At 39.6% G+C, this 21,965-nt stretch overlaps 1 protein-coding gene across 1 annotated transcript in view; it reads right to left on the reverse strand.

Moving 5' to 3' along the window:
* Positions 1–253: 253 nt before the first annotated feature.
* The window catches only part of PIGN (phosphatidylinositol glycan anchor biosynthesis class N), a gene marked incomplete at both ends in the record, with an annotated part of 87,807 nt that continues 66,095 nt past the window's right edge, over positions 254–21,965 (reverse strand). The window contains 8 exons of the mRNA XM_081996650.1: positions 254–377; positions 7,923–7,975; positions 9,709–9,751; positions 12,611–12,684; positions 14,039–14,114; positions 14,601–14,656; positions 17,335–17,421; positions 19,579–19,681. Coding sequence (XP_081852776.1) covers positions 254–377; positions 7,923–7,975; positions 9,709–9,751; positions 12,611–12,684; positions 14,039–14,114; positions 14,601–14,656; positions 17,335–17,421; positions 19,579–19,681 — 616 coding nt within the window. The remainder of the gene's footprint in view (positions 378–7,922; positions 7,976–9,708; positions 9,752–12,610; positions 12,685–14,038; positions 14,115–14,600; positions 14,657–17,334; positions 17,422–19,578; positions 19,682–21,965) is intronic.

A 21,965-nucleotide genomic window follows, 5' to 3' on the forward strand; every position in this document is an offset into this window, starting at 1 on the left:
TTTTATTTTCAAGAAATACGTACAGTTGGAGAATAAAGCAGAGGCTTTTTTAGCCCTGTTGATGTCTAAGTGGCAATGTCCAAATGCAAGTTTCAGTCATGGGACAGCATTTAACCTGTACCAGCAGAGCGCTCTGATCCCTGCATGGGATTTTGGCACTCTAGTCCATTAACTTATATTTACATTCCAGAGGTGGAAGTTGGTTCAGAGGAAGCATGAGGATGGGAACAAGACAGGAAGATTTATCGCTTTATCACGTGGAATGGTGCTTAGTCCTTCTGAGAAGTTCAAGTCTCTTTGTAGTTAGCAGCTGGGCCAGTCCATTCATCAGCATCATAAATATGGTCAATGACATCACCAGCACATAGTGGCTAATGCTGCAAGGAGAAGACAGATAAAAGAAGTGAGAGAAAAATCCAATTTGCAGAGTAAAAAAATCCCCTGACAAACAACCCTCTGAATTTTTTTTTTTTCTTTTTAACCAGGCTTAATTATTGGCCTTGTATGTCATTTTATATATGCTGCTCCTGGTCGACAACTATTATAGCAGCACTATTGTGTAAAAACCAAAGTCTGTGACAAAATAAAATGGTGGGGACAATAGAAAACACAACTGAGCATGTACCAAGTGAATAAGAGGCACTGGGTGTATTTTTCATTCTAGTGGGTAATTGAACGTATGTGACTGAAACCATTGCAAAACGTCCGTTTGCTGTGAAACGTTAACGCAGAATCTAGGGACAATTTGCCGTCAGGTAGACATTCCTTGGTAGTAAGACAAGCCAGATATTTGTGTCAGCTCAAGTGCAATTTTCTAGAGAATACGCTGTTCCAGTGATAAGGAGCTTTAAGAAAAAAAAACCCAACCACACACAAATTTTTCACTCAACATTTCTAAAAATTGTGGAATTCTCCGCTGCAGTAACACATGGTTTCGAAGAGATTAAACAAATGAGTTTGAGTGGTTAATAAACATAGTATGAAGATGCAGCTTCTGGGTTAGGAAGTCCTTAAGTCACTAATGATTAAAAGGATAACAAGCAGAGAGCTTGTTCTCCACTTGCTCAGACAGATGGGCTATTTAGTGTCACACTAAGATTCGACCCCAGATATTCAGCATCCTGTGTTCAATGTCTGAATGAAGCTGCTGTTAATGTAAATCACTAGCGATTAAGAAATTAGAATTTTTCCAAATCCAGTGACATTTCAGGCTAGAGTTGCACATGAAACACTGCTGCACCCATGTCCATCATGCATCCAGTGCGGCTGTTTGTTTTTTTACTTGGAGTACTGAAGATACTGGGGTTCTGACATGAGGGATGCCTATACCTCTAGATGCACCCATCTCCACTATTTCAAAGCAGATGGGTCTCTAGGATGAGCAGGGTAACTTCAGACTCAGTGAGGTCTGAGCTTAGTCACAAAAAGAGATTGCAAGGAGCATTTCCTGGTTTAATGACCTGGAATTTCTGCCAGAGGACTCATTCAGTTTAAGAGTTTAGCCACGGAAGAGCAATAAAGCTCATAATGCCGATGCTATCAATCCTCACGACCCCAAGACCGTGACAACCCTCGCGCTAGCCTAGTGCAATTTAGCTCTGTGAAGTGGAGAAGCACCAGCTCTTAACAAAGCTGGGCTGCTAACCAGTGCGAGAGAATAAAAGTAATCCAAGAAGTTCACTAATGAGCAGGAGCTCTTCCACATGTGTGAGACAAACACATGGATAGTACATGGATAGTACTTCTCACGGATGTACATTGTCACAAAGAAAGCCAGGAGATGATAGTACCTCATGTTCTCCTGATTCCTTGCCACCAAAACAAGTGTCTTCCTCCCTGATCCAAAGTTTTCCTAGCACCAGCTTTGCCTGCTGACCTTGATACCAGCAACCAAGGAGCCAGGGTCTGACCAAAGTGGATGGAAAACATGAAAGGGACTTGACTCATGCTACAAGATTTTTCTGTTTCTGTTGAGTCTGACTACATCTTCTCACAAATACTTTGCTCAAAATACAGTTTTAAGAAATCAGTTGCAGAAATCCACCAGCACAAATGGGCTCAGACCTCAACAAGCATAATTCACCCTAACAGCCCGCATCTCTGTAAACTCCCATCTGTACACAGCACAACTGAAAATATTCACTGCTGTGAACAACTCAAAGATAAAAATATCAGACAGGAGCCATCTCTCCTCTGTGCCTTTCCTATAAGCATCTGCCCCCCGCCAGCTTTAGCTAAGCAGATCAAGCACACCTAAAAGAGCCATACTGCTCCTCTGTTTCTGTGGGGAATGTGTAAAATGACACAGCGCAAGCATGAAGTCAGGCACAAAGCATACTTTCAGCTGGTCAGCGCACTTCAGACTTTGTAATTCACAGCACATTTGCAACACCAAAGATAATACAACTCCTTCAAAAGCTGCCCTTGGAAGTCCACCTGGGTGTGTTACAGGCTCAGTTTCAGTTCTCCATGGGAAAGGACATGTTGACAACTGAAAGTCAAACCCTCCTTGCAGTTATCTTCATGGCATAACATGCCCTTGGGGACCATACAAGCACCATAAGTACAGAAGTTTGCGTGGCTCTTAAGGGCACGGCCACCCTGGTAAACAGCTGGATGGCTTAACGTCTCATGCATTACTGGTAACACCTCAACTTTCCTTCTCACCTGGAACCAGAATTGTAGTTTTTCATGTAAGTAGCAACACCACTTTCCTTCTAGCTTTCAAAGAAAGCTTGAATGAGAAATCTGAAAATCAGAAGCCAAATGAAGACCTTGCCTTCACTCCTACAGATACCCTGAAACAGTCACCAGAAGATCAGCGACTTGCTGCCATCAGCATGGTTCTTACACAGGCATCTGAGTTCCTGTCCACCCTAAAAAGGAGCTTTTCCAGATGTGGATGCTAATCAGTTATTTTGAGGGGCATAGAGAGGGGCTTTCTCTAAGGAAGAAAAGCCTCCACAAACTCTACTTAGCTACCCGTCAGTCAAGGGACTGGGTCCTCCATAGTTTTGTAAAGAGGAGAGTGCTGCACACACTTTTCCCTTGCTATACTGTGAAAGGCTGAATAGTTATGCTCCCTTATGAAAATATCAGATGTTCAGAGTAAAGAAATATATACATATATTATGCCATAGAGGACAATTTAAAACAATTTCACTGTACTTGTGACAAATGCAAACAGCCAGCATATTTGGGGCTATCAGCAACTGATACTGCAGTGCCTGCAGGCAGCTCTGGTAAATCAGTTCTTAGGCTGGGGTAATGCTGTAATTAAACAAACAAACAAACAAAGCGAGACTCCTACAGGTATATGCCACAACAGCACTGGCAAAATCTTGACCCCTATACAGCCTAGAACTGTACCCTTGTCTGGATCTGTAGTTAAAGTGAAACATCTCAAAACAAGCTTCCTCCACCAGAAATCACACCTGAGCTAATAAGAAAAAAGAGCAAGATTCTAGGCTCCAGGCAAGTCAGATTCATGTGGAGGAAGAAGAGACATTAAATCTGTACAAGAGAATAGCATAGTGGGGCAATGCTTATAAAGGATGAGATGGGCAGGGACAGGTAACGGTAGAGAAGAGGTAGCTGGTGTAAGGGATTGTGGATGATCTAAGGTAAGGCAGCGCTGTTCCATGGAAAGGTGAGTGCCCTATGTATGGATCAAGGTCAACAGGCAAAGCTGGTGCTAGGAAAACTTTGGATCAGGGAGGAAGACACCTGTTTTGGTGGCAAGGAATCAAGAGAACATGAGGTACTATCATCTCCTGGCTTTCTTTGTGACAATGTACATCAGTGAGAAGTACTAATCGAAGACAAGAAGAATCAAAGATCAGTTAAAAAAAAAGGGGGGGGGAAGAGGGGGCAGAAATCAATCTTTCTCCAAAAACATGGCTTTCTCCCAATACAGGCTAATTCCTAAGATGGTAGATCTGATTAGAGGCTAGGAAGACAGGAAGATGGAGTAAGTTACCATAGCAATTAAAAAAATAAGAATAAAACACGTAAAATAAAAATAACTTGTGCAAGGACTTGGGAGAGCACTCTCGAGAAAAGTCCGAGGATCTTGTTTCTACATGACATGCTACTTTCAACTGTGGGATTGTTCCCAAGCACACACTGAGACCCCAGATTTAGATTCTGAATTTTAAGTCTGCTGCATTTCCAGCTGGGATCCCCCACTCTCCTCTGTTTCACACAAAACAAATCACAAAGCACATCACTGCTTGCTCTTGTTACAGAAAGTGTTGGTAGACACTGTTTTTCTCCTGGTTACATGACCTTTGTTTCAGTAGTCAGACCTAGAAGCCCCAGCATCCCAAACTCGAAACAGACTCTGTTATCCTAAAACCTAAAAAACAGTCTCCTGTGCTTTATCTATGTCAGTGTCCCCTGAACTTTGAAACTGCAGGAGAACAGTTAAGATTGTATCTTTCTCTTTATCTTCCAGCAACTGTTATAAAAAGAGGGAGTAGCACAGTATGTGTCTGTATAAAACTATATAATACTTTATATGACTATAAAGAAGCTTTAGGGTTTATCTTGACTACCTGAATATCCAGCTATTTACAAAATGCATATACTGTATAGATATCGTAGGCTTTAAAGGCTGTATCTCTCTATCTATAGATATCTACAGATAGAGATAAACATACCATTTAAGCCAGAGAGAAATTATTTTAGTGACAAAGCAGCTGAGAAACTAGCTATTCCATTTGTCTGTTATGCAAAAATAAAAGAATCTGTCAGAACAAACATCTTTATCACGTACTACACACTGCACTGATACATCAAAAATACTAGCATTATTATTTTTATGAGACGTAATGGTGTATTCTTCCAGCGCATATGATGCAATTTAGGGTGACCTCAAGATATATACGTAGAGGGTAAGGTTAGCAGACCTCAGAAGCTCACATAAGCCACTGCTATGAGTTCTGCATTCACAGCAAAATTATTATCCTCTTATATCAAAACAATGAAAAGCACTCTCTGAAAAACAAGTTCACATTGATTTTGGCATGACCATTAAGCAAAGGGGCTTTAAGACTTTCTAAGAAGCCATAAATATTTATGGTAATTGATAATTTACTGAGAGGAGGGACTCAATGGTGCATTGATAATTTGCTGAATGTGGTAACACAGGACTGTATGTTGGACCTGTTGTTGCTCAGTATTTCATGAATGATCTGGAAGAGTGGGAAAAGCAGAAATCTCTTTGCATTCAAAGACAATATGTAAGTGGCATGGTGAATTCAACGGGGAGAACAAATTCATCACATTGTTAGGGCAGATATGAAGCATGATAAAGAGACATGTAATGTGGTTAAGGCATGGTAGAATGAGATGTAAAAGCCAGGAGTTAGGGGTGAAATTAAAAAAAAAAAGGAAATATGTCAGTTCAGTAAACCAACCCTACTTGCAAACAGCGAGAGAGGTCCGCTAGGAAAAAAAACCACCACCATAAAAAAGCAGCTGTCTTTTTATTACAAGCGATTTAAAACCAGCTTTTACACATGGAACTTCTGAGCACTGGTATTTGAAAACCCAAGTATTGCCTGATGAGGGCTTCCTACTGAACTTGCACATTCTTAGAGAGAGGACATACAAAAGTTCTGAAGCATGGTAATTATAAAATCCATAGAAAGCTATCACCACAAAAAAGAATGGGTACAGAAATATACATCAGAAGCTTTGCAAATGCAGCACATACACCACTGCACTCTGACAGGTTTCAGAGGAATGAATCTTCACTGGGCAATTAAATTGCTGCTTTTCCACCTGTAATTGCAGTGATGTAGTAACTAGTAACATAAAATGAGCCCTGATAATTGTGCACACACACACTTCCCATCAATGACACACACACACACAAAAAAAAAAGGTGAGAGCACCCTAAGGGTGCTCCTCTTTGTTCCATGAAATCCTACATAGGTTTTGTAGAGATACAATTGGAAAAAAAGAACTGTCATTTCCTTAACTGACTCAGCCTTCTCGGGAAAATTTTGGCAACACCTAAAATGTCAACTGAGATGGGGTATTTTCAGACCTTGCTGTCAAAGCAACAAGAGACAACACTGCAATGGGAATGCCACAGAGCTGTCACTGCAGTCGTAACAGGAGGACAGGAAAGAGCCATGTTAGTATCTCTCTCCCACTGCTTTTGGGAATTGTCCAAAACCCCATGAAGCTCATCTTCCCTTTCAGGAATAAACAAAAAAAACCTTCTGCTGTTGCCTGCTAATTTTACCACGCTTGAGGATTCACACAGAAGGTTCAGGTGCCAAAATATTGCTCATGCTAGGTAAAAGAAGGACTACTTCAGTTCTACACCTACGGCTTTACCTGTTTCCTTATGCTACCTGTTAATTTTTTATCTTATGCACATATACACACATACATAAAAAGCACATATAAAGACACTACAATAAAATAATGTAGGTGGCAAAGTCAAGCACTAGAAAGTGAATTAACGACAAATTTAAGGCTGCCTGGGAATTATGCATTACCATGTTACAAATTAATCACAAATTACTCTTTTGAAAGGACTTGTTCAGTGCTTTCTTCAGTGCTTAAAATACACACACAGAGAGGCAGAATTACAGATGTGCATAATGAGCTCCCCTAAACTCTTTGGGATAAGGCAAACTTCCAGCTGAAATGGATCCAACAATCTATCACCATTGTAAATCTATGCTATGAAGACTGTAAATCGGAGAGGAAGTTTTTGGGTACTTGTAACAATTTATATTTTTGCTTGCTAACTCCCAATTAAAAAGCTTCTTGCTCAGCAGAACAGAGCTTTTCTCAGGTCTTTAATATCCTTATTAATCTGCATAGGAATTCAATCCAAAGGATGAGGCCATCTGATTTACCATAAGCTGACCATAGCAAGGAAGTGTGATGTTAAAGCGTCATTTCCTCTATTTGATCTAACTGTATCTCCTCCCATCAGGAACCTTCAAAAGGTAGCTACAAGCAGAAATTTGAGCCTCCAGAGAAAACATGCAGAATACGTGTGCGCGCGTGTGTACATGCATACATGAGCTGGAGGGAACATTGGGGCTCAGCAAAGCACAGAGTAAATGTAGACTAAACAATATTAACAATGGGTCACTATTCAACTTCTGTTTAAACAACAGCATCAAGTGACCAGATTGTCTGGATTATTAACAACGCCTTCCCTACAAAGCATATTACAGCATATTATCTATTTCCACAACTCATGGAAGGTAAACCTGAAATATGTATTCCTTGTATTTTTTATTCCTAGACTATTCACAAATAAGACTTGCAGAGTCGAAAACCCACCCCATGATATATGCTGTGGAGGCTAGTACAGCTCATAATACAAAACAAATTCTCTCATTTTACCTGTGATTTCTATGTTTAAATGCTACAAGATTTACTCTTCCCCAACTAGGGGAAGAGTAAAAAAAAAAACCCCCCAACAAGGGGTCCTGGTAGCCATCAACACATTCGCACAAGGTTCATTAATTCACAGGGGAATTAATGGAGGCTTAACTAGATTCAAGACAATTAACAATCTTGATAAATTGTTATTTCAAAGGTGATTACAACTAATTAAAATGCAGAACAGTAATTAAAATATTTTTTGTGTAACTTCTGTTCTTTAGAAATCAAACAAGTCCTACTTCCTGTATTTCTTGCCATGCTAGATTCACTACTTACTCCATGTTGCTCTGGAACAGATTTCAAGACACAAGTTTTAGCCTGGGATATATGTATATGTACATATGTGTGCACATGTGTTGTAGGTATGGGGAACATCACTGAAACATTTGATGAAGGAGAGTAATTGGAAAAATTACAAGAATTCTGAGAAGATAAACAACAATATTAACCTATGTACCTTTTAAAAATGCAAGAGACAAAAAAACCCCAAACAACTGTACCTTGTTCCAATATCCAGCCAGCTTCCATAATCTTTAACCAAAAAGAAAAAATGCTAGGAAATAAAATAACTTTGATTAATACATCAACATTGCATAATTTCAAACAGAAAATTAAAACTCATGTTTTCAGGCTGTTTACTCCAAGTTTCTAACTATTCAAGTAAAACAATGGCGAGACTTTTCCAGGAATGCTCATTTGGACCAAACTAAGGAATAGTCTAGCAGCCAGAAATAGATTTATCATGGTATCAAACACAAACAGCTAAAGATGGACTAAGTTCTGTCAAGCTGGGCTTGTACGAAACAAGATTGCCATCAGAGAATTTTTTCACTAAGAAAATCCCAGCTACCTTATTGCTTGAAATTACAGGATCCCAAATAACACCTAGTGTCAAAGAGAAGGCTGCATATTTTTTTTATGGAATTCTGCCACAAATTCCTTTGGGCAACTCTGGCAGTTCGTGACCTGTAAAATGGGAATAATGTTGGGGGAAGACAACGCTTGTCTATTAGTGAATCCGCCAAATTCCAGCTAGTGGCCACATTGATTCAAGACCACAAACCAGTTTTTTTTTTTTTTTCTGCCAACTTTCTCATTTCTTGATATACACACAGCTCCCGCATAACAAACCACTTGGACAATATTTTGTTTTGTACACCAACTACATATTTGCGAATTGTTTTAAAATGGTTAAGCCAAAATAGGATAATAGGTGAGATGTAAGACCTGGGTATACTGGGGCTTGGTGCACACCAGTATATGCCTGCACTCTTTTTTTGGTCTAGGTAGATTGATTTTTATTAGTGAAATGCCATGAGTGTGGTTTACCGGTATTTTAATCCTTTTCCTGGGGAAGTTATAAAAAAATCAGATTAGTCACACAGATTTATTTGAAACTACAAAAAACCTAAGCCTTCTCTATTTCTCACTATACAGACAAATTAGTAATTATTTGGTTTTTTACTCACTGTATTTTCCTATCACATGAGATCCACAGATCACACTGTATGAGGAAATCTCATCAGGAACACATACTCCAAAGGGACAAAACTAAAACAGCATGTATGAAGTGAGAACACCAGCTCTACCTGCTGCTTTGGAAAGGTTTCCCTTTACCTTGTGATACCCAGGGGCACTGCTTGCTGGGTTGAAGACAGTTTGAGGGGGCAATGTAATCTGTAATGTTTTAATCTGTAAAATTTACATTGGGATACTCTTCAGCTTTGGGTTGTTTTAGCTAGCTTGGTTTGTGGACGCAAGCTTTCTGGAGATAGCATTTCCTAACAGTTTATTACAAAGGGCATGAAGTGTTTTTTCGGATGTTGCTCACCTCCTGGATTCTGACAACTCTAGCAGAGCTGGTGGGTAATGCACTCGCTCCTTTTCCTCTCTTTTTCAAGGGAAGGTGGGGTGAGTCAAAGGTTCAAAATTCCTGAAAAATTAACTAAACCCTGCACACAGCTAACGCAGATATTCTTATTTAAATTCTTCCTAAGAATTTGATTGGAATGCACATGAAAAACTCAGAATGATAACTTATTACTTCATTTTTGTCTATTATTATTATAAGAACATTGCTTCTTCAGAAGCATTAATTACATGAAATTCAAAGAGCACTGACTGGAGGAGTTTTATCTCTAAAATTATGCTAGGATTTCAATCCAATTCACTGCCCTAGTTACAAAAACTTTGAAGTCTGAAACAAATTCCAATCTTTCTAGACAGAGTTAGAAGAGCCCTCTGCTTATTGATCTTATTTGAAGAGAATGTGCAACAACAACTTACCAAAGCCATAATGTCTGAAATCACAAGAACAATGAGGAAAAGGCTGCAAAGACAAAAAAAAGAACGAGACCATCAACCTTTATTCATGGCCACAGGTGTTACAAAGCTTATGTTACACCCCATAAAGAAATTAAAATAAAATATGATTTCTTGTACTTGCCTTTCGATCACTCAGACACATTTCAATTTATTATAGAACAGTTAAAACATATGGCTAGAACATCTGGCATTTGTAATGCCATCCTGCTTTAAAAAGACATTTCCCATTAACAGAGTTTCAATTTTGCAGCAGAGAAACCTAACAGGAATCATTTACTGGACAACAAGAGCATCTTATGAACAGTGCCTGCCTCTTCCTGATGCAGGGCGCTCATGTGCTGGTTAGGCCAAATAAAGCATATTTAGACATTTCAAGACGGACTCAAGAGTAAGCAAAGCTGTTTGGCATAGGCAGACAGATACCTGAGCCGACCAGTCCTATCCTGACAGCCACCCTGGTGGGTAGGTGTCTGCTAAATAGAGCTGCTCGCCCCACTTCCAGATCTCTGGGGGCCTGTAACCTGCGCTGGGAACATGCAGCATTTTGGTGGTGTGCTCCCAAACCCATGGGCCTCTGTCAGGTAGAAGGTTACTTCTGGAAAGTTGGCTGTAGCCAGTAAAAGGAACCAGAAGGGAGCATGCACAGCTACTTTTTCCCCCCATTAACCTAATCTTCTTTTCATTAAACTATGTAAATCCTAAATTACATGAAAGCAATTGCTATAACTGGTTAAAACTAGTTTCTAAGTTAATGACACTGAAGCAATGTTGCAAACAGCCGACCCATTAACAGAGAAGTCTTTAACTAGAATACAGTTAATTTATCAGTACTATCATCATAAATTCATGAAGCTTTTTTGGGAAATTCTGCAGCATTGCACAAGCATGTACTGGGGGGGCACCCATACCAATGCCTCCTGATGAGGAAGCTGCTGGTACTGCCTATGTCACCTATGCTTCATTAGCAAATGAGGATGCAACAAACTCACTCAACCTCGGATGCACTGAAAGGCTTCTCTCCTCTTGCATATGGCTCAGATGGGGTGTTGCGATCCCATAGTGCCTCGGAGGCACTCAGCTAGAGGGCTGTTTTCACAGGCAAGCTCCAAGAACATATTCTGACAGAATATTCCCCATGAACAGCAAAGAAAAAAAAAAATCTTTAATCTGTCAGGAGGGAGTTTAGGAGCAATTTGTCCAAGTCACAAAAATCTACTTTTTACCCTTCTGAACTGCAGGAAGCCTTTCACAACAGAAGGACAATGCTAATTTCAGGACAAGTTTATACACTAAAAAGACAAGATTGTCCCCTGTGATGGCTTAATTTCTCTAGCAGGGACAGCAAGAGCAATAAAGAGTGCAGCACAGACTTCAGGATGGGCTGACAATCAGAGCACCACCTCTCCAGGGATCCTGGGCACATCTTGTGGTTTCTGCCTTGTTCCCAGGCTGACGCTGTGGCAGTACCACTGCTACTGTTACCTGGGCACGGCTAAATGAAGCCGGCGCAAATACTGTCCGGACTTACAAGCATAGCCTCATAAAGCAGCACAGATGTACTCATGTCCCCTGGTTTAAGGAGCTGATACTGCTTCCCCTCTCACATACTCAGATGCACACTCCGTAAAAGCTTGCAATATCACTGGTGCTACCAAGGCAAGGGATCACAAGTGAGGAAATGCTGACCTTTATGGTGCCTGAGCCCTAGAAGTGTAAATTGCTAGTCTGCTGAGCAACCCCAATTCCTCAATGCAGCCCTGCTTCTGTATAAGCTTTAGTGAGGAGGACGAAAATCCTTCCTTGGGGGTCCAGGGACAGACCAAGTATGTTGCACGCACAGCTAAGGCAGAGAAGGTAGAAGGGGTGGTGAGCCTTGTGCTTCCTCTCCAAGAAACCAGATGTCGGGCTGCGATGTCCCTCGTTAGTGGCATTGTATAAGGGGAAAACAGGCAGGGCACAGGCAGGATGAAAACAAACAGAAAGGCAGAAGGCATCACGCTGAGCAAAAGCAGCTTCCTCCCGCTCCGCTGACTGATACGCGGGACAGGGTCTCTGCAGTCCCTCTGCCACTATCTAGCAAGACTTTCAGTTGACCCCATGCAACATCCCACGGTGAACAAACTCAAAACTACATGGCTGACAGGGACCTCCTCCATTTCAGCACCATTCATAACCCCACACGATGAGCAGAGGATTCAGTCATGTGCTGAAGGGGTAGGGAAGGCTAACAGTTAAAAAAATAAGAATCTTGAGACTGTGAAAAGAGTAAGGGTAGAGTCTGGGCACAGCACTCTGCAAGGCTGGGCACCCGTCCCACATTCTCTGTGAGAAGTCTTTAGAGATGGAGAAAGGACTGGCAGTCACCGAGTCCTACTGCAAAAAATACGTACTACTGAACACACCTGGGAAGCACTGAACTGCAATGGAAGGGCATAGAGCCTTTTTTTTTTTTAAATGCTATTTGCGATGAGGTCAGTGCTACAAAGCTGTAAATTGGTTACATTATAAATGAGTTATTTTTAAAATATTGTACTATAGCCAGAGATGTAATATAAACCCAAAATTCATAGTTTAAATGATGCTCGTTTTTCTACATTAGGGGGGAAAGTGCTACTTCTGTGTATTGTAAACAAAGAATATTAAATATCTGATTGTTTCAGACAGGGCCAACACTTCCATTTATACTCATTATCACTAAGAACTCCTGAGCTTGCAAAATCACTGAACAAAAACCCAAACCATAATAAAAGTAACAATGTGACCTACTGTTTTTCTTAAATTTAGTTTGAGATTTGACAATTCTGAATTCTTGCAAAATAGGTTTGAAACCCTTACTAATGCAGAAATACAGCACTTACTGTACCTCTTAGAAGACAGTTGTGTTGTGACTTGAACAGCTTCAAAAGCACATGATACCAGAACAAATGGGATTACAACCTGTTTAAAACATAAGCTACATTGTGGTTTATAGCCATATTTACAAAACAACCTGGCACATTGTGGAAACATTTTCCTGCTTTTGAAACTATCACAGAATGTGTATGTTACAAAAATAAGATATTGACAAGAAAGGGTAGAAACTCATTTTGCAAGCAGCACATTTAGTAAATCACTAAAAAGTCCCTTCCATGCTCACAGCTGAACTGCAGTGAAATAAGCCATGAGGCAGTATGGAAATACATAATTAAAATACCTTAATGATCCTCACTTCATGTATCCATTTTAGCACTAATGATAAATACCTCAAGAAGGCTAGAAGACAGAACTATTCAGATCCAGCATCTCATGTGAGAGGCTTGCAGAGTTCCAAGCGTAATAGGACAACCTCACCTCAACCACAAAAAAAATCTGAATATAGAATGTATTCTATACAAGGCAAGGCAAGGCAAGGATCACACTGCCACTCCAAAGCCAAGTCAAGCAAATAGAAACAGTTGAGTAAATTAAGAACAAAACAATCAAACAAGTTAAAAACATGAATGTTGCCTTTTGCTCTTTTAAAAGTTGACTTGTAATCCTCAAGTTTGTAGTGTAAATGCATTGCTAAAACCTCTTCTCTCACATCCAGAAGGTTTGCATTATTGCCTTAATGTCCTGCAGTATAACATGCAGTATAGCTGTAACTTAAGTCTGCTTTCTCTGGGACAGAGGCAGCAGAAAGGCAGAGGCAGGAAATAATGCTTATTTCAGCAATAACAAATTCCATGTCTCCCATCCTGTTTGCCTCTTTGCTTGTCTGACAGATCCTTTACTCAAATATTAGCAAAGAGCTCCCACACCTTGCCTGCAAACAAGAAGTGCAATCCAATCTTTGATAGACTATTAAAAAATAGAAAAAAAAAATTAATTGTAAAATGATAACCTAATCAGTAGAGCATTCAAAGCCTGTACTTAATGTAATGTAGATAGAGCTAATAAAATATATATATCTCCTCAATGTTTCTGTAGATATTATACTATAGGGAAAGCTTAAAATTTTAAAAATAATTTAAGTCTTTTCAACATTTAAAATTTCCATTTTAATACAATAAACTGATCTAATGCAGTTAAATTATACTTCCATGCACTTCAGCTTCTCTCTTTTTGGGAACAGATGGATCCGCCTCCAGAAGCCCTACAAAGGCTGAAAGCTTCACACATGGTTAAGATGGCTAATGAAGCTCAAATACATATATATATATATATATTTTTTTTTTCTTTTTTGTAAATTGCAAAGTAAGAACCATGTACATGATATGTTATTTATTAAACAGTTCTTTGAGAAAATTTCACTAAAGGTAAGATTACTAACCTTTAGCACAAGCAAGCCTCCCATCATGAAGGGACTGAACACAGTCAAGAAACAATAGACAGAAGCAGGATCAAAACTAGAGAAACACGAAAAAGACATTAAAACATATTCTTGAAATGGCATTTTCCATTAAAAAAACAGAGCGTTTAGTTACTCCTGTAACATACTGTGCGTATATACATTTTTAAACAAGGCTTACAACCTTCTCTTCTCTTGCTCAAATATTAAGTTTAGCAAGGACAGCCTACCTCACTTTTCTTTCTCTACAATTTTTCTCTGCTCATGTCTTTCGAAGTGCCATGCTGTTGGTGAGCAGCCGAACTCTCTCTGCTCATGCTGCCAATAACTTCTAACATAAATTGAGACGACTTTGTAAGCAACAAGCTCAGGTTCTTAGGGAACATGTTACAGAGAGCAGAAACAAAATAAATTATCATTGTTGTCCACTGGCTATTGCTCTAATTCTGCTGCCCTGATTTTGCTAACCAAATTTATATTTAGTATGTCAACTGCAGGAAAAACTTTTTATACCCTGTGTCTCAAACCAATTAATAAAATTTACCTGTTAACAGAAGCTATGTTTCCAGTGCCAAAAAAGGCTGTCACTATGAAGAAAACCTAGATGTATTTAAGGAAAATACACCACAGAAATGGCTGCAGTAAAACAAAAACCAGCATTTCCCCCCCTTCATTCCAATTTGCTTTCAAAATCCCATCATGAAAATACAAAAAGCTGACGCACTATTACAGCTTTACACTGTATTAAGAAATCCAAAGTATTGTCTAGCTCTACCCAAGATTTCACACATGACTATGTCAATTTTGAAAGACAGGGACTGCCTGGGTAAGGTTTTAGAGCCTGTCTTGAGGCCCCTGCCAGAAAGCTGCAGCTTGTTTTTCCTGGGCCCCTACCTAGCAAGATAGGAACACCCCAGGACCACAGTCCCAGCTGTGCATTCAAACACACAGGCTTTTGCAGAAAGTAATGACATATGCATGCGTACCGCACACCCAAAGAGATGGCTTTATTAAGGAATTGGCAGTGGAAAAGGTAGTTGGCTATGAAACAAGACTAAAGGCTCCTATTGCTATCCCTCCCATAGGTTTGTTGTCCAAAGGTTATGCTGAGTCTATCCATTGCAACATGGGAGTCACAGTTTTTTCTTTACTTGAGAGAGGGAGGGTAACTCTGGCAGTGTCTATATAGTTGGAATGTTTTTTTTTAATAAACCCTACCCTTTTCATCTAGGTACAACACTTGCTGCTATATGAGCCGATGAAAGATATTTTTGTACCTCCTGAGCTCATTGGGGCCCATTATAGCTCACATTTCTTTAGTCAAAGAATGGTTTTTAAGCTTCTTTTTTTCATCAGACAGAGGGTTAGTCAGTGACGATGGCTACTGTTGCTGGAGCTCCCTCTGGTCCTTCCACTCCTGTTCTAGCTCCTGCACTGGATCATATAAGTCTCTGCATAAACAATGTGCTACCAACTGTTCAGCAGAATCGTTGGGATTGTGCATGCAATATTTTGGAAGGATTAGGTCAGCATAACTAAAGAAATTATGCTTCCCAAGAGTATCACATCATTTCAAGTTTAGCAACACAGTGGTCTAACCACATAGCACAGTTCTGCCAGTTAAGATTTATAAAGAAAACAGTTCTGCAATAAAACAAAAAATTGCTAGTAGCAGGCCTAATCCAACTGCTAAGCATAAACAATCTGAATTTTCTTCCAGAAGATCAGGTGATAAGCTCCCTCAGCACATGCTGACTTTTGGGCCCTATATAGGAACCTTGAGAAAATCTTAAGATATACAGCTCATAGGGTCGTAGCTGCAATGTAACTGCTCTAGTAGAAAAGGTTTCTCTTCTAATACTGCTATTTCCAAACATTAAACAGCATCTAAATTAAAAAAGCCACATCTTTTGAGCAGGTGTGTATCATACCTGCTATCTGTAAAGGAGACCTGCAAATTGTGTATTTTTTTAGGAGCTGAACAAAATACATTCAAGTGTTTTAGATTAAGATGAGATTAAAGTAGTCCTACATGCAAGTGTTAGATTAAAGTAGTACTATGCTGGAGCTTTAAAAAAAAAATACAATTGGATTGTTTGATTTTGGTTTGACTAATTTTTAGCGTCTGACAGTAGCTTATTTTTTGTTAAAATAGCAAACTAGCAAATGAAATAGATAAGCTTACTGCAAGGTGTCTCAGCTGCTTGTCAGGTATACCCTAAAGCAAACAGAAATTCAACACAGCAAATTGTTTTTCCTTCTTCCATAGCGCCAAACTGCCTTCTTAATGAGGTATCTGTCACACTTCCTCTGCTATAGGTTCCCAATGTCCAACAGCATGGTCCCAAATTCCAACAGCATGGACTCTGCAACTGTGATCCACCCTCTCAGATTTGGTTATTCTATGAACTATAAAGCCTGGTTTTGCAGGAACGAGTATTGAGACAACTCCCTCCCCAGACCCAGCTATGATAACCCACCTGCACTAGAAACCCCGATGTTCTAGACTGGCTCATAATTTTTCTCCCATTTGCACACCCACCGCCCTTGCTGCCAAATACCTTTCACTTAACTGCAGTCCCACAAAAGAAGAGAAAAATGACAATGTTATCAAGTCTGTACAGTATTAAAAAAAAAAAACCCTCAGCTGTAGTTGCAGTTACAGTAATGCAAAATAACTGCTATGTTAGTGAACAAGCAGCTCTTCCCTCCCAAGCCCATTTCTAACAGCAGAAACCATGTGTGACAAAAGTAATTCTAGGCCAGATTCTGGGAACATGTTTGACTAAGAGTCTACAGGAACTTTCCTTCTCCTCTCATCTGCCTGGCCATGGCCAATGCCTGCCCCCTAACATTTTCTTCCTAACACAGTGCAATACTCTAAAAATGTGAAAATGAGAATAACTTCAATATCACCTTTTCCAACTCATTTGTGAAGGTTGAATGAGTTCTCTCCAGCCAAAATACAATAAAACAAAACCAAACTGAAAACAGGACTCCTTAGAAGAAAGTTTACCTCAACTGTAATGGCCATAAGAGATGAAACTTTTCAAAGTGGCCAAGGAGCCAGATTCCAAAACAGTGCAGTTCATACTGAATTTTTTATTACTTCATCAAAAAAACATAATGTACAAGACCACTGTCTTTTGAGCAACATGAGTCAAATCACCTTCACCATCTTCTGTTTCCAGTGGTTACCAGGCTACAAATTTTGACTGCGGGGCCTTTTGAAACAATCCCATCTTTCCCCTGGAACGCTGCAACTGGCAAAAGGATACAAAGAAGAAAGACCTGCGGACATCATCTAGGTGGAGCTGTCGAAACTGAGTTATATCAATAGCATAGGTGAAGTTGAAAACTGCAAGCTGGAAAGACAACAGAAGAAATCAATACTGAGTATCAACTAATGTACTTTGACAAAACCACCATATTTTTACTTAAATGAATGTGAAATAAACGTACTTCCCTATCAGCTGTTATTAGAGTAGTATTATGATGACTGCAAACCTTTCCCATATTTTCATTATACTTTGATGAATCTGCCAAAAGGATTGTACAAGTGAGATGATCAAATGAACAGTGGAGGTTCTGCTGTTACCTACACTAAAAATGAACTTCTATGCCTTAGACTTATCATCATCTTTCTTCATCATAAATATGCCTCCTACACACACACACACACACTTCCACTGCTCACATAAGCATGTGAATAAAGACCCACAGAAATAAAGGACTGCAATTATCCTCAGTTGACTTATGTAGTGAGTGAGAATACTAAAATATTCTCCATCTCCTTCACTCAGTTCTCAGCACAGTATCACTTGAACTGAAGAGAAATTGTCTTCATGGAGATTAAGGGGTCAACGAACTCCTTTTCACTGCGCAAAGTAATAGACATTCAACACTGACAACAGTTTAATTAAAAATAATCTCACATCAGAGAACTGAGTTGGATTCTCTAATACAAGATTTACTTTGTGGCATATATTAGCAGGCATTCTAGAGATGATTTTTCTAACCTAAAAACCTGAAGCGGGGCAAGCACTTTTGTTCCTTTCACTTGAAGCCAAAAGTCAAATGACATACAGGGACTGACAACAGAAAACTTAATTACAGCTTACCTATGTTCTTTCCATTTGCCTTTGATTAATAAAGTGTTCATCACTGTTTAATACTGCTTTAATAGAATTTTATTTTAAAACAAACAGAACATCAGACCACCATCAGACAGGCAAGCACCACAGATGCCTGGTTACAAGATGTGAAAGGTAGGGTGGGTAGGGTGGGTTCTAGAGTGGAAGAGAAAGTACATCCCACAGATGACTCTGCCGTGCTAGAAACCTCCAGCTGCAATCATGGCTTCAAGCTAAGTGTACATTTTTACATTGAGATTCCATCTCTATCACTTAAGATGCTACAAAACATGCTCACACAAAATGTCATAACTAAGCGTAGCATAAATAAAAAGCAATTCCTGTTTTCATTTCTGATATTCAGCCTTGAATTGGTAAAGCCTGTTCTCTCTCAAGTTTTAAAACTGTTTCCCTTGCAGGCGAACCACAAAAGCACAGTTCGTGTCAGGTCCGCTCTGGTGACTACCTTGGCTCAGATTTCACCTCCCGGCACTTCTCCCTAGTTATTACGAGCTGCAAAAGGAAGGAAAGATGTGTACCTCTGCTTTTCTTACAAGTGACTCTGGCCACTCCCATGCATCTGTATCCAGGTTGTCTGTGACCTGCGCCAAGGACGGCACATTTTGGAGAAGTAGGGGAGAGCTGTGCTGCCAACCTGCCTGGGTCCAAGCACCCAGATGACTCTGCAACCAGCACTTTGGATCTAACCAAATCAATGGCATAGCCACAGTTTGTTAAACCCTTGACCTAATCTAAAAAGTAAGTAGCAGCGGGAGCAGCACGGGCTTTGAAAAATTGCTGACAGTATACAAAATTTTAAGGTGAAGAAAGTGCATTGATTACAAAACTCCCCCTCCAGGCAAATCCAAGAAGGTGCTAGTTCCTTGTCTGTCTAATCAGAAATAAAACTCTGTCCTGGAAGAAAGGGTGGAAGGACAAAGTCAAACTAAGATTTCTGGTATTTCCTATGGGTCATTTCAGAAATCAAATTATTTCTTTTCAGTCTCTCACTCAGGACACTGCCATCAAAATAAAAAAGTACAGTGACATTGTACTTACTCTAAAGAGTTACTGTACCTTATGCTGAACTAGCACTACACTTGATGAACAGAGATTTGTAGCCTACAGAACGTACCACTAAGTGAAACTGATCTCCTGCATTCCTAGAAATGGCTCTGATGTGGAATATCTTCAGCAACATCAGTTATAAATCTCTCTTACAAGGTCACATTCCGATTTTATAAAACAGCTGATAGTAGCTTCCCAAACCTTAAAGAAATGCAAAGTGTTGCTCTGTGGAAACCACTCAGAATATTTATTATCTCCTCAAGGGAAAAAAAAAAAGATAAAGCTGATAATTAACCTGATATAGCTATTTGGAGCTGTTACCTTTGGTTTGAGTGAAAGACCATAGTGCTGCAGTGCTTCTTGCTCCATATTTATCCACACAAACATCAAACCAGACAGCACCAGTGGAAACAGAGCTTCATACCTGAAAAGTAGCATAATAATCATGGTAAGTGTCAAACAACTATTTAACATCAAATACTGACATGTTTATTTTCTTTTTTCTTCACACAAATGACATACCAAAGACCTAGTGGCATTCGCCCACTTCTCTCCCCATTTCTGAGTACCACCACAGTTGGCTGGTTAAAGTTTAAAGCCATACTAAAGTAAAGAAAAGTAGGAGAAACAGAGGCTGCTTCAGCCTTGTCACGTTTTGCACCCATTTTTCTCATTTGATGGGTGATACAACATTGGATGAGTGCCCTTTGTGTCATGATTAATTTTAACAAAACTGGAATAAAATTAAAAAGAAGCAGGGGGAAAAAAAAAAATCACATTTGGCACCCATTTTCTGCAAAACTGAAAAGTTTGTAATGAGAGCTATTTAGAACTGAGGGGTTACAGTCCAACCTAGACAGCAACTAGAGATTGTGGCGCTTTAGGGCCTAATCACACAAACTCATTCTGGTGATCTCAGTCTAGTTCCAAGGAGAGAGGCATCTCTGTAACAAAAAGAGCATTGCATTTCACTGAAGTGAAATGTCCTGTCCTTTACTATATACCACCGCATTGCAGTAGCAGCATCAAGTTATGCTCTAACCAAGGCCACTATGCTGTTCTGGCTACACCCTCAATCTCAGAGGAGTACTTCTGGCTCCTACAACACTCAAACATAGCAAACTATAAGTATACTTATGTGAGAGAATAAAACCCCCAGATAACTTAGGGGTGCAGGTTGTCATTGGATAATATTAGTTTCTCCTCACCCTCTACATCTCAGCTGCACTTCATGGTGCCTCAGGTTTTTTTTTCTTTCAGGAGATAAAATTATAATACTGACACTGCCTGTGACACTAACACTGACAAGATTGTAAATCTTTTCCTTTTTACTTTTTTGTGCCTGGGACACACACTAATTTGTCTAAAAATAAGAAAATCATTGCAGTTCATCTTAGTATTGTTTCTGTTGTGCCTCCCCACTAGTGTAGCTACAAAGCAATTTCAAACCAGAACAAAAAATTTTTGATAGACATTTCCACTTCAATTATCACAATGACAAGCAGTTAAACATGAAGACAACAACAGCTGGGTTGTCAGTAACCTACAATCCTCACAGTGGTCTAGACTTGCCTACAAACTGAATGTCTTCAACTGAGTCAGTGACAACTGGTTGTATGCAACCATGCTCTTCAGCTGGCTTCAGCACTTCCAATAAACTGCACCTAGAGAGGTGCTGTAAGTACCTGAGCAATGCACTGGGTTATCATTACATGGTATAACAGAGCACTGAGGAGAGAAACATACTTTTGGCACAGAGTGCCTTGTTTTTGCGATGATCGGTTGTTTTGGGGTTTTGTGGTTTTTTTTGGTTGGTTGGGTTTTTTTGGTTTTGTTTTTTTTGCTTGTTTTTTAAAGAATTCTTCCAAAATTTGTTGGTCTATTTGAACATTGTACAAAGACAGTAGAGAGCTATCAGCATTTAAGCGGTCTGGTGCAGGGCCAGTAATGTCTGGGGGGAAAAAGGGCCTGCAAAGAGGGAGGTTACCAGCCTCAGAGAGGCATTCATGGTTTATCCAGTACCCAGGACAGGCTAAGAAGGTTGAGTGTAAGAGTGTGTGTGCAGACAGGAATAAGATTAGGATCAAAATCTTAATGGGGAAGTGAGAGGAAGGGGAGGCAGGAAATTAAAAAAAAAAAAGATAGGATGCTTCATCTAAAATGAGAGTATCCACAAGAGGCAGCTATTGCAAAATGTCTGCTGCAAGATATTTTATTCCACTTAATTTTCCAGTGTAATTAAATCCAGAGGATAAGTGGGAGGGGAGGTGGAAAGAATGGTTCCTATATTCCCCATTAATGATGTTCTTAAGAGCTACAGAGTCTGGAAAAAAAAGGGTTGGCTGACACAGTGTTTTCTTCATTTACAAGGTCTGAGGAGTTGTCTTTTATCCAAAAAGAACCAAGCCCTACTTGTTATATGGACTAGCATGCCTTTGAAAAAAATTACTTCCATGAAAATCTCTCTTAATAAAATTTTCCCTCTTTTTAGGGCTACCTGTTTCCTGTCACACATCATTTAAGCCATAACTAGACACCAGTGCTGAGCAGCTAGGAGAAGTTATTTCCTTTTGTTTGTGAGCATAAAAGCACATGCCAAAACAACAAAAGACATAAACTAAACCAGACCTCCTTATTTTGGTGCACAATTGTTTGAATACATGCCTTTCCAGCCATTGCTTGGTCTAGCTGAAAAGAATGTCAACAAA

This window comes from Phaethon aethereus (genome assembly GCF_964289735.1).
Source record: "Phaethon aethereus genome assembly, chromosome: 2".
Classification (NCBI taxonomy): Eukaryota; Metazoa; Chordata; class Aves; order Phaethontiformes; family Phaethontidae; genus Phaethon; species Phaethon aethereus.